The following is a 17564-nucleotide window of genomic DNA, read 5'->3' on the forward strand; positions in this document are numbered from 1 at the left end:
CAACGGACTCGTCCACTAATCGGCGCGCAAAAACTATGATTGAAATATTATGGCGCGAAGTCCTGCTTTACCATTCACACAACAGATCCATGGGGAGGGTGTCAGATGAATTTTTTTTGACATTTGTTTTGTAACAGCTACATACATGTAAATAATCTTTTGGATCGGATGTTTTGGAAGAACTCTATCGAATTCACAAACACACTTGATTAGTAGTTGTTAAATGTAGTAATGTAATTTAAGTAAGACACGCGAGTTATGACCCCTTTTCAAGATTAATGAAATCGCCCAACTGAACGAAAATCGGGTCACAACCCTCTTTGGCGATTTAGTTCCTCCAGTAAACATTCCAGCTGTATAAATATATATTTGTTTTTATCCAAACTGATAACTCTTTTGTTATAAAGATAATTCAACACCATTTATTACTTACATTGTATCGTAATAGGCAATATGCGATGACCCCCTCCCCCCTTTTCACCGTTCAAATATGGAATGCTGTTCTATTTTTAAATCAGGATTACACAAGTGCACTGTGTGGTGAACATCCCTTTTACTTGAAAACTCTTGCTCGCTGTTGTTATTACATCCCATATAACGTAAGATTTCCATTAATTATTAATGTAAATGCTGACACCTTAAACATGCATCGGTAAATAATTTTTTTTGTGAAATATTATGATATTGCTTGATCCCATTGTCTGCACTGTTTCGGAGATTGTAACTTTTAAACCTTAGATATGCCTGACGTCATGACGTCAGGCAATGACTTTCCTTTCCCCAAGTTTAAAAACTAACTAGTTTATAATCTGTAAACTTTGTTAATAGTCAAATTGAAATGAAAATATGATGAACTATCCTTCAACGGTCGTTAGCATTACTTGTACAAATCTTAGATAAATCGATAAAAGAGTTATGATGGCAACCCGAACAAATGATTGTTATAGGTTATGAGCTAATAGGAGTCTTATTTTAATAAATACTCTGTATCCCAAAAATAGATATATATATTGACATCAGAACTTAAATGTTGATAAGCATTTGTAAGAATTTTAGATTAAAATAATAAAGAAGTGTTTAAGATCAAGCTCTAAAAGGTCTAGATAGAAAAGTAAGAACGATCCGTATGAGTGTAATATAAAATACTAAGAATTCACAATATAAATATCGATGAATCAAATTCTTTACAATTAATATCTAGAAATTGGACTTTACCTTTTTGTTACCTCGTACCTTAAACAGATATTATCTCCTTCAAGAGTGCAAGTAGGTGAGACGACAACCAACATTAACAAACAAAATATCGCAACATCCATGCCGATGAAAATACCACACAAGCTAGGTATATCAAAATTATGTTGACAGTATTAATTACGCATTATACATAAACATCAACTTCCTAATCATAATAGCCGTTTTTGATAATTTGGAATATTGAAACAGGAAATTTAGTTTCACGTTCAAATATTCATGAAACGTACATATTGAAATCTTTACAAGATTCCAATTGGTCTTAATGGTCATTCGAGATTACAATTTAGAAATGTTTGAACCATGAATTTCATAATAAGGTTATATCAATTTAGGGGTTATAAGTCAATCATTTTGAGATACACTATTATAATGATTTTTCCAGGAAATATATAATCTCATCGCCTTTTAGAAACATGGTAGTCTCGGGGCAGTAGCATTAAAAATCATATTTGTGAACAAAGAATTTTATTCGTTTGTGATTATAGCGATATATTTATACCCGCACTTTCTAAAGAAAGTTTGGGTAAATTGTTGTTACCCTGTTCCGTCCGTCCGTCCGTCTGTCTGTCCGTCTGTCCGTCTGTCCTGTTTTACTTTTTCAACCTACTCTTACATCTTATAAACCAGCAAACTTAACTCTTGGAGTTTGATTTGGGTATCATGTTGTTTTGTAAAAAGGTTTCAAAAATTCTCTGTTAGTCCTGGGGGTCAAATAATTGGTAAAAAATGACGTTTTTTCACAAAAAACCTTCTTCCTCGAACTCTTCCTACATTTTCAACAGTAGACAAATCATCTTTTGGAATATGTTTTAGGGTATCCTATAGATGCGCAATAAGGTTTCGGACTTTTCAATTTTGTCCTTGGGGTCATTTAATGGCTGAAAAATGACGTTGTTTTTTTTTTTTACAAAAAAACTGGTTTCAAAAACGTCATTTTTTTTGGCAGTAGCCAAATGATCTTCTAGAATATGATTGGGGGTGTCATATTGAGGCGTGATCAGGTTCCAGAATTTTTTTTTATTAAGGGGATCAGTGGGCAACAAAATATGACGTTTTTTTGCAAAAAAAATATGGTTCCCAGAACTCCTCTTACAACTTTTGGAGTAGCTACGTCATCTCTTGGGATATAATTGGGGCTGTCCTATAGATGTGCAATAAGGTTTTAAACATTTAAATTTCATCCAGGGAGTCAAATAGTAGCAGAAAATTGACTTTTATCACAAAAAAAACATTGATCCAAGAGCTCCTCTTATGATTTAATGGATAGACAATCATATCTTGGGATATGATAGGGCCTGTTCTATAGATGTGCAGTAAGGTTTTAAAAATTTAAATTTCATCCAGGGAGTCAAAAAGTAGCAGAAAATTGACGTTTATCACTTTAAAAAAAACATAGATCCTAGAACTCCTTTTATGATTTAATGGATAGACACATCATATCTTGGGGTATGATAGGAACTGTTCCATAGATGTGCATTACGGTTTTGAAAAATCAAATTTAACCCTGAGGCCCATTACCTACCGGTACATACCTTTTGATGCCCTTTAAGGATCAAGAATATATATGGTTAAGGGGTGGGGATCTCAACCGTTTTCGAGATATTCGTGCACTTCCTGTTCAAGGGGGGTCATGACCACCCCCGGGGCCCATGACCTACATACCGTTTGATGCCCCTTGACACAAGGAACAAGAATATATATGGTTTAAGGGTGGGGATCTCATCTGTTTTGAAGATATAAAGGGACTTGCTGTTTGAGGGGGTCAGGACCACGCACAGGGCCCATGATCTACATAACATTTGATTTCCCTTGACATCAGAAACATGAATATATATGGTTTAGGGGTCATGATTATAGCAGTTTCTGGGATATATGGTAATTTCAAATTCCTAAGGGTTGGGATGACCTCAGGGGTCAGATCTAATAAACCCTATATATTGCCAGTAACAGCCAATATATGATTATGAAAACCCTTTATTATTATCTTTGTCCGTTTTCAAGTTACCATTTACAATAGAGTCTACGATTCTTCCTACAAGGTTCAATGTTAGACCCCACACCCTTTTGACACCCCCCTCCCCCCCCCTTCCCCCGAAAAGTGGTTGTCTAACCCAAAATGAGAAAAATCAAACCAGGGTGCACAACTAGATATGCAGGCCTATCATATCCTAGAGTTTTGTACAATTCTGTTCAGCCATCTCTGAGAAACAAGTTCAGAGCAGGAAAGAAGAAAAAGAAGATGAAGAATAATAATACATGTATTAAGAACCGTACAAAAACAATAAGTCTCCAAATTTATAATAATAAAGATTAAATAGAGATAGGATCATCAAACATCAATAATTTAAAGATAGTTGACATTTTCTGATTCTAAGGGGATCAGGATGACCCCTTAGGGTCATGACTTACATGCCATAATGATCTGATGCGCCTGGCGCATGACCTAAGGAGGAATAATATCTTTGGATTAAGATGGGGATCTCAATAGTTTTTATGATATCTAATAATTTCAGGAAGAGCACTTGGGATCATGACCTACATACAATCTTAAATGCCTTGAACAAAGAAACAATAATATAATATGTACATGATATATGATTCAACTTAAGAACCCAGATATAGATCAATCATCTGTTTTGTAATACTTCCTATGTATATATACATGTACATGTATTAGTTTGTGTTTTGCTCTATACTACTCATGTTCATGACTGTAGTATGGCTTAGTCTTATTTTAAATTACATTAAAAAATTGTCAAATATATGACTTGGAACCCCCACTCTCAAACAAACTCAAATATAAACTGTTCTCCACCCCCTCCCTTGTCGAATGATCTATTAAAATCAAAATATAATTTGGGTGTCTAAAAACTTTTATAAACTGGTAAAAAATGTTATTCTTAAAAAAAATTATATTACACCTTGCATAATTGACAATGATCTATTGAGATATGATCAGAGGTCATATTTCTACCTTGGGATCAATAAGTAGTATTCATTGACAAGTTAAAATTAATAACAATAAATGATTCAAATTATAAATGTTTATACTCCACATTCACCCCCCCCCCCCCAATCTAACCTGGTTATAAAGATTCAGTCTTCTTAAAACATTCTTACATGTGTACAGTAGCAAATTTTAAATCATTTCTTGATTGCTTTTTCTCTCGTGATTCACAATAACATTTTGGAATTTGCTTCATTCAATTTTAAAGATTTATAAACAAAATGTTTTATGCATCACTTCCATGTGTATTCGCCTATTTGGGGCAATTGTAAAGTCTCCTAAACAAAGCAGTGACATCATTAGGCTAGGAATTACCCACATGGATCAAACACTACTGTATAACATATGAATAAGATAAAAAACATTATTATTTCTAGTTTTAAAATGTCAGGGTGTCTCCAAGGGGGCATAATAATATACAATTTTACGCGCAATGACACAAAGAGCAAAAATAAATTATATGGTTTAGGGATGAGGATCTCAGATCTCAGAAGTTAACAAAATATACAGTGTATCATATCATTTCCTATTTCATAAAGGCAGGGGGGGGGGGGGGTTAAAGACAACACCTGGGGGTCATTAATGTACTTTACACCATTTGATGCATCATAATTACATTAGAAGATATTTTTCCTGTTTCGTTGGGTCAGAACAGTCCCATAAGGTCATGACCTACATTGTATTTGATGCATTATAATACATTAAGAAAGAAATACTCCTTTCTTCCTATTATAACTCATATAAAAATGATAAGTGTCTTCACCTACTTACATGTAATACACAAATTTAATAAGAAATTGTTTATACAGGGTCAATATGGGGTCAACTCAATAGTGCATGCAGTCTGACAAATGAAAAAATTAACTTTTGCAACTAAAATGACAGAAACTTTACAAATGCGATAGGATAGGTAACGATGATAAGCTTATTTAAATATTAAAAGATGATGATACAGTATGCTGTCAAAGGGAGATCACATTTAGAAAGTGAAAGTAGAACTTATATATGTATGCTGGCATTTCATTATATTCTGCTACTGCTACTACATGTATTATGCTTACCTAAATTGGTCAACATCATAATGATAATCCAATTAAAACACAATAATTAATTCCTTTAGCTGATCTTAACTAATCCTTTTCTGCTTACGGAAAACACAGACATGTATGTATGGGTGTTGCTAAAACGCGGAATGGAAAACGGAACGGAAAGCGGAACGGAATGGAAAATATCATCACGTTTATCGCTTAAAAAGGGTATACACTGGCCAGAAACGATTTACTTTGTATCTTTTATTTAAATCTAATGAATGATTATCAACATGTTGTTTTCTTATTAATATTCATATGAATGTCTATCAATTATACAGACCCTGAAACGTACTACTACACCACACGCTCGCTGCACGCTCGCTACACGCTCGCTAAACGGTTCACACGAAACGCTGAACGGTTTACACGAAACGCTGCACGCTTTGCCCGAAACGCTAAACGATTTACACGAAACGCTGAACGGTTTACACGAAGCGATTCTCGCACGAAACGATTTGCTCGCTTTTCACACGCTTTGGACACGATTTTATTCTGATCGATTCGGGTCCTCTCGGATTTTTACCTTGACTCTGTTAGTAAGAATTAATTTTAAGAAAACACGAAATATTAGAAATACTGATATTAGAAACATATATGTACGTAAGTATTGAATTGATTAATTAAATTAATACGGTACTTATATTTAAAGCAAAAAATCATTAATTCACAGAATTAGCCAGAAATATTTACTTCTCTAAATATATTTATTGCTCAAAAGAAATATCCATGATTCTTATTAGTCCCGTAAATACTAAAAATTCCAGAGGAAAAAGTTACCGTAACGAATACACAGAGTTTGATTGACAGGTTCAGCCAGGTGCAGGTCTTACCCAATGTCCGAGGTTATGTGTACTGGTTGTACACAGCCGAATAGTCTCAGTAACTAGTCTTCATTCAATACGCGTACTTTTCTTTTGTTTGTTAAAAATTAATTCAATTTTGTAAAAAGATAAGTTTATCATTTCTTATAGATTTCTTATAGATCACGAGAATATCTCAAAGGAGTTTTGCCAATCAGTTTAAAGTAATGTTTAACACGAGCGCTATTTTGAAACAATTAAATTGTCAGAGAGTTCCGAATGAAATCTGATGAACGTTTCACACGGTTCTCGCACGCTTTGCCCGAAACGATTTACACGCTTTGCCCGAAACGCTGCACGCTTTGCCCGAAACGCTAAACGGTTTACACGAAACGCTTCACGATTCACACGAAACGCTAAACGGTTTACACGAAACGCTAAACGGTTTACACGAAACGTTTCTCGCACGAAAGTTGCACGCTTTTTTGGTGTAGTAGTACGTTTCAGGGTCTGTAGCATTGTATTCATTCGGCTTTAGTTGAGTACGAAACGGAAAAATCAAATGTATACGAATTGTGAAACATTAAAATGATTAAACAAGCAAATTAGCTATAACTTTTTACTTATTTTTCTTATATGGTATTGCTGGCATATCAGCGTAACGTACACAGTTAGTGAAAGCGTTTTATGCGTGTTTTGAGTATTTTTATATTTCAAATATGATGTACATGTATACACTGACATCAAAATTGAATTTTCGGTGTTCTAGACGATCTTTTATCATACAGATGATACAGTATCATTGAGATGGAAGAAAAAAAACGTTACGTAGGACTGACGAAATAAAAAATTAAAATACAGTAAACATTAAAATACCCGGTAATTTGTGAAACTAGTAATTTGTGAAACTAGTATTTTTAGCAATGCAATTTTGTTTACGTTTGCATTACTAAGGAGTTGTTTATTCCAGCAGCTATATACATATGATCCGAACAGAGAGCTCATACCAGCTGATAAGCTAGAGAGGACGTTTTAAAGAAAGAATCATGAGAATGTTAAATGCTTCTAAAAGAGAATCGCTTGAACCCTGAGGTATAAATAAATATACAGCAAAAAGTGAATCGAGGATATTTTGGGACAGAATATAGTGGTCAATGCATGTACTGTTAATTTTGAGGAAATAAATATTCTTGAATAAATAATCTAATATTGCTAATCTTTCCAAAAAAATTAAAAAGGTACATAAAGTATATCGTTTTAGCATGATTAACAAATCTATGAGGTAAATAACATTAGATAAGATTTTTCGTTTTCCCTTCAGTTCCGCTTTCCATTCCGTTTTCCGTTCTGCGTTTTAGCAACACCCATGTATGTAAACACGTGAACCCATCTAATCGAAGAGCTGGGTAAAACTATTACCCGCTAATGAGACATGCAGACCTGTGTTGTGTACGTAACTTCAGACAAAGATCATTCATTTGTAACATGCATGTATTTTTATGACCTATTCTTCAAATCCACTTGCACTATTTTATTAGGTAAATAACAGCTTTAAGGTGGTGCAGGACACCTGCATATTGTGATGTACATGTATACTTTCTATTGAGATAAACAATAACGTATATTAAATATTGATTAAATATTTACCCCCCCCCCCCAAAAAAAAAAAATGTTACCTAACATTGAAGCGCAATGGGTTAGAGCGTTTACATGTCTGTAAGAGCACTGGGGTCCAAGGTGTATTTTTGGTAATTTTACAATTGATATATATATATGAATGAATTTTCATGGGGGGGAGGGGGGGTCTTGACCCCTCACTCCCACCCCTTCTCTAAATCTGTGCACGATGATGTTCATGTAGGCACACAGAAGCAAATCTAAAACCGGCAACCGCCACGGGGAGGCCGAGGGGGTATAATTTAATTTTTAATTTTGTTTGTAATAATTATATAGACCATTATACTTTCTATGACATGAAATGTTAAGATTATTGATTAACTGAAAATTCACTGCAAACAGTTCTACCCCAAATTGCACATAAAGTGCTGCTCATGTCACGATGTGTATTATATCATATGGGAAGGGATCTCATTTTTCAGTTATGAAAATTATAAATTCTAATTGTATTACCGGAGCTTGCATGAAGCATTCATTTTTAATCAAACTTGTACAAAACAGTGTTATTTAGGGGCAAACACATGGTGCGGGTATTACTGTCTAATGACAGCATCTAGTTTATGATTGTGGATATGAGTCATTTTAATACATCCCAACTACATTCATTTTGCCAAAATGTTTATTGTGTCAAAATAAAAAGATTTTAATATATTTTTAAAACACATTTTAAAACATTTAAAAAAAATGATTGAATAGTGTGATCAAGAATCCAAACATAAAAATCAATTAGCAACAAAAGTGCTATGCTTCATAATCAATAACAATACATTTTCCTTCATATTTATTGACATTTATTTATCATCTTAACATTTATCATGAATATTGATGCCTGTAAACATGAATTATTAACGGTTAATTTTTGTTTCTTTCGGACACGGAATTGAATGTAAATACACATGCACATCATGTACTACTTTGATAATAAAATTTGTATGTTATACACTGTAACTGTTAACATTTTTATCATAATAACGCTAATGTGCATCATGGAATGTACTAGCAGAGCAATTGCCGTTTATAACTCCATGATCACTGAAACATGATTTTCACCGTAAGAGTAACTGTTGTTGTAATTTCTCTTCATCTAGTTTTGCTTAAATGTTTGTTTTTCGCTTACAATGTATTTTAGTTATTTAAAAAACTAACAAAAAATTACTTTCTTTTTATTACTTAAGATGCTTTCCTGAAAATTTCACTATTAAATCTTTTTTATTTATTTTTGGGGTTTTGTTTTATAAGATACTGACTAACTGACGTCATAAACCTCCACGCCAAAAAAAGAAATACATGTAATAAAAACCCAAACAAAACCATTAAATCATTATCAAATCAACAAGCGAAATAAGAGCAGTTGGATGCTGGTACCAAATAAGTTGAAGTTTTTTTTTATACCAGTTTTTGTTTATATGTCATTGTATTCCAAGACATATGACGTCATAAAACTACAACACTGGATATACAGTGTACTATTGATAACTATAATAATATCGTCCATTTTGTATGATCTATTAAAATATTATCATTAACATGGAAACTATTATACCGCTGCCTTACATTTCCCAAAAACTCTTCTTAATGTTTGGGGATTGCGTGTGACAAGCACCCCCCCCCCCCAAAGTTAAACTAAGATTAAACTGAGATTCTAAAATAAACCACTGTATATTTTTTAAAGGAGATACTAAAGATACTGAGATATCTCCCAATAAGGGTCTGTGTGGACGACTCCTTCCTCAGCCAATAGCTACAAGTGGCAACATTGCGACGTTCAAGTTCAAAAGTATGGTAGTCAGTACCAGTACTGGATTTAAGTTGACCGCCACGGTCCAGAGAAGTAAGGCTTATATTATCATTTATCAGAGTTGAACAGAAAATGAGGAGAGAAAAGCTAAATATAGTTGGATTTCAACCAAGAGATATGATTACAATTTTGAATTTTAATAATTTAACAGAACCAGATTCCAAGATTTGTTCAGAAAACGAGTTTCAATGTCTTGATGTTATCTGCATTGACAAAAAGCTAAAATGTGACCAGGAAATCAACTGTCAAGATAATTCGGACGAGTCCGCGCAATATGCTGGGTGTGGTCAGCACAGATGTTTATTTTGACTCTATAAAAATTCATTTTAATAGTCGAGCTCATGAAATACACGTGTAGCTAATATCAAAAAGAGTAAACTTCAAGTTTTTATTTTTAGGAATACTCGCCAAATGGACGGATCTAAGTACTCCTGCTAGAGTTGGAATCATTGTGGGAACAGTTGTTGGAATGGGCTTAATTCTATGTTTATGTGTAACAGCTTGTATTTATTTCTCCCCACAAAAACGATATAAAAGACTAAAAGATTAAATTCAGCCAATTTCAATGGTATTTGTGTTCATCATTTATTTCGGGTTGAACATATTGAACAAATATCATCAAATTATTATTTAAAAGAATTGCCAATTAAAAAAAATCACTCTAAATATTCAAAAGCGTTGGTTTATTGACAGTGGTATAAATTTAATTAATATATTCTCCCTCACTACGTTTTCGTCTGAATATAAAACAATAAAGTGTTAAATGAATAAAAACAATAAGTATTGCATAGGTACGCTACCCGGTAGCGTTTATTTTATTTTACACAACACATACTAACATCCATCTGTCAGCCAAAAATCACCGCATTCCATTTCATCTTCCATTTTATCCTACTTATCACAACTAGAAAGCGAAGTTGGAGTGCCACGTCACTGCATGTTCCTACTATTTATATTACCTGATCACGTAACCCGAAACCTATTCGAGTACGTATGAAAAATCATCACGCACATAGTTTTCAAATAAAAAAAGGTGGTTTTTTTTGTAACGACTGTATCATTACGCCCTGAGTGAATACTATTTTGTGTTGAATAAACTTTGAATCGTAGCTTAAATGATTCTATATATGTTCCATATGTCCATAATAATTTGCTATTAATAGTAAAGATAAGTTATAAATATTTCTATTTACTTATCAACATTTGATGTCAGAATAACACTCCAATACGATTTAGAGACGATCGGAGCTTTGTTAATGCGAACACTCCCGGCCAGCCGTTAAGCTGTATGGCATATAACCTGAAGCTTACACGATCATCAAATGATTAAATCAAAGTTTTCAGTTATTCAGTTGCTTCAATCAGGTCAGTAATATACACGTTTAGTGACTGTCCTTCACCACTATGATGTGTATAACGCTGTGCAAACTCATATATATTGTCATCATCTGTTAAGACTGGCTGTCTTGATGTATTAGGTTCCCGACCAGATTCATTGTTCACTCTTAGTACCAATGTACTGTAGCAGGTATCCTCGTAACTACATTCACCATACAGAGGCTCTGGTTGCTCTTCGTGTACTCTTGGGTTTTCACGAATCCTTGATGTATCTTCAAAATCGTACACCATATTATGATGAACGCGGCATTCTGTAAAAATTTGAAAATATTTTTTAGGAACTTTTACCTTAATTTAATTTTTGTTTGTTGTTGATTGATATATGGTTTCATTGTAATTCATATATTGTGTCTGAATGCAAGAAAAGAATACAACCTTGTTTTTTTCTCATCAAGTGCAACCTACAAATTGAGAAATAAAATTAAACATTAGCCGAATACTAGTATCATGTACATCGATGTTTATAATACCAAACACAAGAAGAATATACTTCTGCATTAAAAATATAATACCGATATAAGAGTCCTATTCCGAATACACTACACACAGCAGTGACACCTGCTGCTCCGATCAGATATGAAATCTTGAAATTTGTGTCTTTGTTCGATGTACCTGTTGTAACGGAATATAGCTTGGTTACCCAACCTTCATCTAATCGAAATCCAATTATAAGAAAGGATCAAATAAAAACAGTTTAGCTGGATTTCATTAATATTTGAAGTTTTAATGTAAGAGGATTTTAAATTTATTTTTGAATACAGACGGTATCTTTTCAGGCAACGGCTATAATATGACAGTAATTGAAACCATTGTTCAGAAGACTTAAACTCTCATCGGAAAAAATTGTGTTAAACGGACGAGCGCAATACGAATTATTAACATAACATTTTTATGCCTATCACAAAATTTGCGAAAATGGAAAAACGTGTAGAATTTTTTTAATTTGCATCAGTCATAATTGCATATTCAAAAGTTTGTTAAAAAATAAAGGATATAATTTTAACGTATTCAATAATAAGCTATTTTAAGGAGATTGCAAAAAAAAACCCCGCGAAAATAGATTATCGCGAAAATTACCGGATATACGATATTGTCATTTTTTAACAATATATTTTAACATCCAAATTAAGTAAAAAAAAATGTAGTAAATGTAAGCTAGTACATAAATGAGAAATTTAAAACAAATAAACACGAGAATCAGTTTCCTTTCTCTGATCTGTTTCAGTGACAAAGCCGACTTTCTTCAGAAAAAGAAATAATGAAAGTAATTCCTGGGAAATATATATTAATTCAGGTAATAAATATTTCGATAACGACTAAAAAGGAAGATAGCAGTAGATAAGACCTAAGCTGTGGATAACATACGGTTTTTAGAAGGACATTCCTCTGTATATGATGAAGATGTGACGGGAAATCAAAAGTAATCAAGAACATATAAAAATATGCTTACTGTACATCAGACCTGTGGTTGTGAATAACACATTTGTTGTAGTAGGACACTCGTCTGCAAAAGGCGAATACGACCCATTCTCTAACAAGATACTAGTTCCGTTGTTCGTCATATTTGAATAGTTCAAGTCCAGTCTTTGCAAACATCCACACACATGATGACAGATTTGTGTTTCATTACAACTGCATCGAAGGTTACATTTTTTCCCAAATAAATCATTTGAACATTTTTTAGCACAGTTATACCCCCGAAAGCCGGGACTGCATTCTGTAAACATTTGACAGATTTATATTAAATATTTAAGAAAATTTGTCTTAGTTGCTTTCATTTTCATTTCATTTTGTCGAAATCCACAATTTTTATTTAAACATCACATTATATAGAGGAATGTAAAAATATGATAAAAAGGTATCATTTATTTGATGCATGTACTCACCTACACACATATCATTCTTTTCTTCAAAGTTTGAACAGCATTCAATCTTTGTTACAAGTGTTTCACTTTAAGACAAAGAAATTATAGGAAAAATTAACAACACATTAAGAATAAATGTAAATGCTACTAAATCTGAATAGAAGCTTGGTCTGTCCAACTAGGAATATTTCTCCAATTACACTTCTGCAGAGTAACAACTAAAAAGTTTTAATCTATCATATTAAGTTTCCATGCAAGGATACTTTTTTCCTAAAATATAGTATTAAAAGAAATAATGTGTTGAACTAGCATTGTAAAAGCATTTGCATATACAAACGAATATTTGGAATGCTACACTATCTTAGTTTATCCTTTTAAGCAATGTTCTATTGTATAATCGATTAACATGAATCATTTACTATCTGCCATTAATTGTCGACAGTTTAAACAGAATGCAATTGAATCTAAGAATAGAAGTTGCGTTATCATGATAATATTAAAATATTGTAATATTCATCATCATCATCATCATCGTCATTATCATCATCGGCAATCAGCATAACTTAAAATCAGCAAACAACTGATCATGAACAAGTACAGTTTTGAACAAGGTAAGTCATCTTAATTGACAAAACCTAAAATTCTCACAATTAATATTTTAGAAAGTAACACTTTACTTGTCCGTTGTCACATTCTTTGGACAGATATTTCCCCCTTTTAGAGTGGAAGTAGGTGAGACGGCAACATACATTAACAAACAAAAAATTACAACATCCATGCCGTTGAAAATACCACACAAACAATACCAAAACTATGTAAACAGTATTGATAACGTTTTATATGCATTTTACATATGCATTTACTTCCTAATTTCAATTAATAGCCCTTTTGACAGTTTTGAATATTGAACCAGGAAATGTAATTCCATATTCTAATAATCATGAAACGTACATATCAAAGTCTTTACAGTATGGTCTTTTAAGTCGAGATTAGAAGAAACTGTCATTGTTTTCAAATGTGCTCTCAATGCAGTTTAAGTTCTGATCAATCACGAAATATACTCGCTAAATCAACGTCAAAAACATATTAAAACACCAATGGGCAACGTCTTCATAGTTTACAAAAATTAATCACAGTTGATGAGTTTTAAGCCAAATAATACAAAAAAACCAAGATTTTGAAATACTCTCTTTCGATCGAGGTTCAAAGTGACCGTTACCCGTTAAGGCAAACCCAAAGTCAAGCAGACCAGGCTTTTTACTAACTCAATAAAAACAATTGATTTGCTTATTTATATGAAATAATCAAAATCATGTACATGAAAAAGAAGCCAATAACACATATTACACCAATTTCACTATATGTTTGGAGTAGAGCTTGATCTTAAGAGGCAAAAAAAATGTGAAATATTTTCGGGATACATTTATGTTTGTGATCTTGATCAGGTTTTCAGTATTGTTTTTAAAGATATTGTCCGACCGATATGAAAGGTGGAATGGTCAACCCCTCCAGAAATTTTGCGCAGTTGCAAGTGGTCAATTGTTAGTTGCATCCTTTTATCGCAAATCTAACATGGATGTACACGGTACGGCCGATGTTGCATTGCAAGTGATGGCACTCTCTAATCGGTGTTAATTTCAATTCCAAATCGAAACAAAGATTATGATCGGCGTATTCATATAAACCTGTCCAATTATCAAATACATGTAGAGAACATGATGCTAACACGTGGAAACTAATGTCGGAAATATAGGACCCCAAATAGAAATGATAATTTTACTGAAAATTTTGCTAAAATCTGACAAAGAAATTGATAATTTGAAGAAGTCAAACAAATATTTATAGTTTAAACTATTATTTAGTTTTCATTTCAATACAGTATGATGTTGAACACATGTAGTGACTATAAAAGTAAAATATAAGTCAAAGTTTAAAATTCTTGCTTTACTGGTGGCTTCAAGGCCAGTAAATAATGAACACAATAACAGATGATACAAAATTGAAGATTAATCAAATTATAACGCAAATAAAAAATATTATAGTGATGTCCTCTTTCCAAAACTTTGCATACAAATAGACATAATTTTAATGTCTCATTTAAAAGTAAAACAAGTAAGGGTCAAATCTAAAAAATTTGAGATATAGCATGAAATAAGCATATTTTAGGCCAAAATTGGAGTTAATGTTTTCCTAACTTCTATGAAATATAAGCTAAATATGCCAAAATATATCGATAGAAATGTCAAAATATTGCTTAAATATGTTTTTTAGAACATCATAAATTTATCGTAATAATCTAGACCAAAAATGGCTACCCAAAACCTATGGAGCGAACCTCTCTAAAATGACAAAAAATATCACTGTTTTTAAATTTCTGTTAGACATATTTTTGTGGGGGAAAGCTGTTTTAGAAGCCTTAATTGAAGCAAAATTGAATTATTGTCGTCCTGTACAAGAATTGAACTGCTATTTTTTCTTTGTAAGAGGAATCTTTCTTCTGACGAAAATTTATAACATGCAGACTTATCATACTAGCAGGTTTTGCAGCAAAATAAAATTCTAAAAAATACAGCTCATATTGCTTTAAATAAACTTTGAATCGTAGCTTAACTGATGCAATGTTCCATCTGTCAATAATAATTTGCTATTAGTAAAGATAAGTTATGAATCTTCCTATTTAGTTATCAACCTTTTATGTCAGAGTAACAATCCATTACGATCCCTGATCGACTTGGAGCTTTGTTAATACGAACATATTGCATGAAGCTTACACGATAATCAAGTGAATTTAGTTTTCAGTTATTCAGCTGCTTCAGTCATACCAGTAATATACACGTTTGGTGGCTGTCCTTCGTCACTATGATACGTATAACGATGTGCTAACTCATATATATTGTCATCATCTGTAAAAACTGGCTGTCGCGATGTATTAGGTTCCCGAACAGATTCATTGTTCACTCTTAGTACCAATGTACTGTAGCAGGTATCCTCGTAACTACATTCACCATACAGAGGCTCTGGTTGCTCTTCGTGTACACATGGGTTTTCCCGAATCCCTGATGTATCTTCTAAATCGTACACCATATTGTGATGAACGCGGCATTCTGTAAAAATTTTAAAATACTTGTTAAAAACTTTTATCTAATTATTACTTTGTGGTTCAAAGTGTTTAACGTTACATTTTAATTAATTGATTTATTTATAAATGTGTCATGAGCAAGAGAGGATATAGAATTAAAATCATGATTTACAACCTGCTTTATTTCTCCCCACGTGCAACCTACAAAAGGACAAATATATTTGATCAGCCGACTGATACCGACATTATGAACGTTAATATTCTATAAGTCAAATACAGCAAGAACATAATTCTATATTTAAAAAAAACCTAATTACCGATATAACAGTCCTATTCCGAATACAATGCATACACCAGTGACACTTGCTGCTCCGATAAGAAATGCCATTCTAGAATTTAATTCCGGGGATTGTTTTCCGATAGCAGAATGTGAATCCATTGTAGTATCTGTAAATACATTTAGAAAATTATCATTTGAATTTATGATAAAACGTGATTTTTAACTCTTCTAATCCCCCACCTACCGTATATTTATTATTGTTAGGTATTGACTAAGAGGACATTGATCCAAATCATTGTTCATAAAACTTCCGTTTTTATTTTCATAATGCATTGTAACGAGCGCCATACGAATTATAACTGTAGATTCCTAATTAAACGTGAGGAATTAATATCCGCGTAAAACCGCAAGAAGTACCCTTTGCAGATTTTAAAATCTCGCCATTATTATCTGAGAGTTCAGAACTATAAGAAATAAGGAGAAAGTTCCACGTTCGCAATTCTATATTCCCGCAATTTGATACAAACAAGCGGGTACTCGCGTAATATAAGGAATTTACAGTAACGCAACACAGAGTAAAAGTAATTCAGTATTTGGTTTATCTTTTACGATTTAAAATCCAACAGACAAACTAGGCAAAAAGTTATAGTAGATGTTAGTAAGTATAAAAATTAGATATTTATAACGACAATCACAAGATAAGATCCAATTTTCTATCTTAAATTTGTGTGGGTGACAATAAAACAAATGTGTTTTTTTTTCTTCGTTTTTTTTTTGACAGTGAGTAATGTGGAATCAAAAGTAATCAAGGGGATATAATATGCTTACTGTACATCAAACCTGTGGTAGTGGATAACACATCTGTTGTAGGACATTCCCCTGCAAAAGGCGAAGACGTTACGTTCTCTAGAAATTTGCTAGTACCATTGTTTGTCATATCTAAATCATACAAGTCCAATCTTTGCAAGCATCCACACACATGATGACAAATTTGCGTTTCATTACAACTGCATGGCGAGTAGCATTTTCTTCCATAATAATTCTCTGGACATATGTCAGTACAGTTCCATCCCCGAAAGCCGGGACTGCATTCTGAAAGCATTCAACAAGTGCAGTGATCTGCAATAGAATAACAAATAAATTGTTTTGGTTATGGTAAAAGTTGTCATTTCCGATATCTCCGTACCAATTAAAGTATTTAATGAATTTGTATTGTTTAAATTTGTTATTTTACAGTAATATGTTCGTATGATGATTCTTTCTGTTATTATGTTAACTTTTAATTTATCTTTACCTTTTTGTAATTTTAGACATC

The 17564-nt window shown here is 32.7% G+C and overlaps 1 protein-coding gene across 1 annotated transcript; it reads right to left on the reverse strand.

Moving 5' to 3' along the window:
- Positions 1–10818: 10818 nt before the first annotated feature.
- On the reverse strand, positions 10819–13722 carry LOC105329667 (uncharacterized). Its single transcript, XM_066077774.1, has 6 exons — positions 13568–13722; positions 12912–12976; positions 12476–12742; positions 11538–11637; positions 11401–11426; positions 10819–11276 (listed from the first exon to the last, which is right to left on the reverse strand). Exons 1-6 carry the CDS (start codon positions 13666–13668, stop codon positions 10972–10974), a joined length of 864 nt encoding a protein of 287 aa, XP_065933846.1. The 5' UTR covers positions 13669–13722; the 3' UTR covers positions 10819–10971.
- Between the last annotated feature and the right edge of the window lie 3842 nt (positions 13723–17564).

This window comes from Magallana gigas, chromosome 3 (genome assembly GCF_963853765.1).
Source record: "Magallana gigas chromosome 3, xbMagGiga1.1, whole genome shotgun sequence".
NCBI lineage: Eukaryota > Metazoa > Mollusca > Bivalvia > Ostreida > Ostreidae > Magallana > Magallana gigas.

Bases quoted from the DNA above. Each gene is read 5' to 3' on its own strand.
- LOC105329667 (XM_066077774.1), bottom strand. From the start codon at position 13,668: ATGGATGTTGTAATTTTTTGTTTGTTAATGTATGTTGCCGTCTCACCT. The intron at 12,977-13,567 runs GTAAAGTGTTAC...TTTGTCTTAAAG, and splicing joins AAGAATGTGACAACGGACAA to TGAAACACTTGTAACAAAGA. The intron at 11,427-11,537 runs GTATTATATTTT...CTCAATTTGTAG, and splicing joins GGAATAGGACTCTTATATCG to GTTGCACTTGATGAGAAAAA.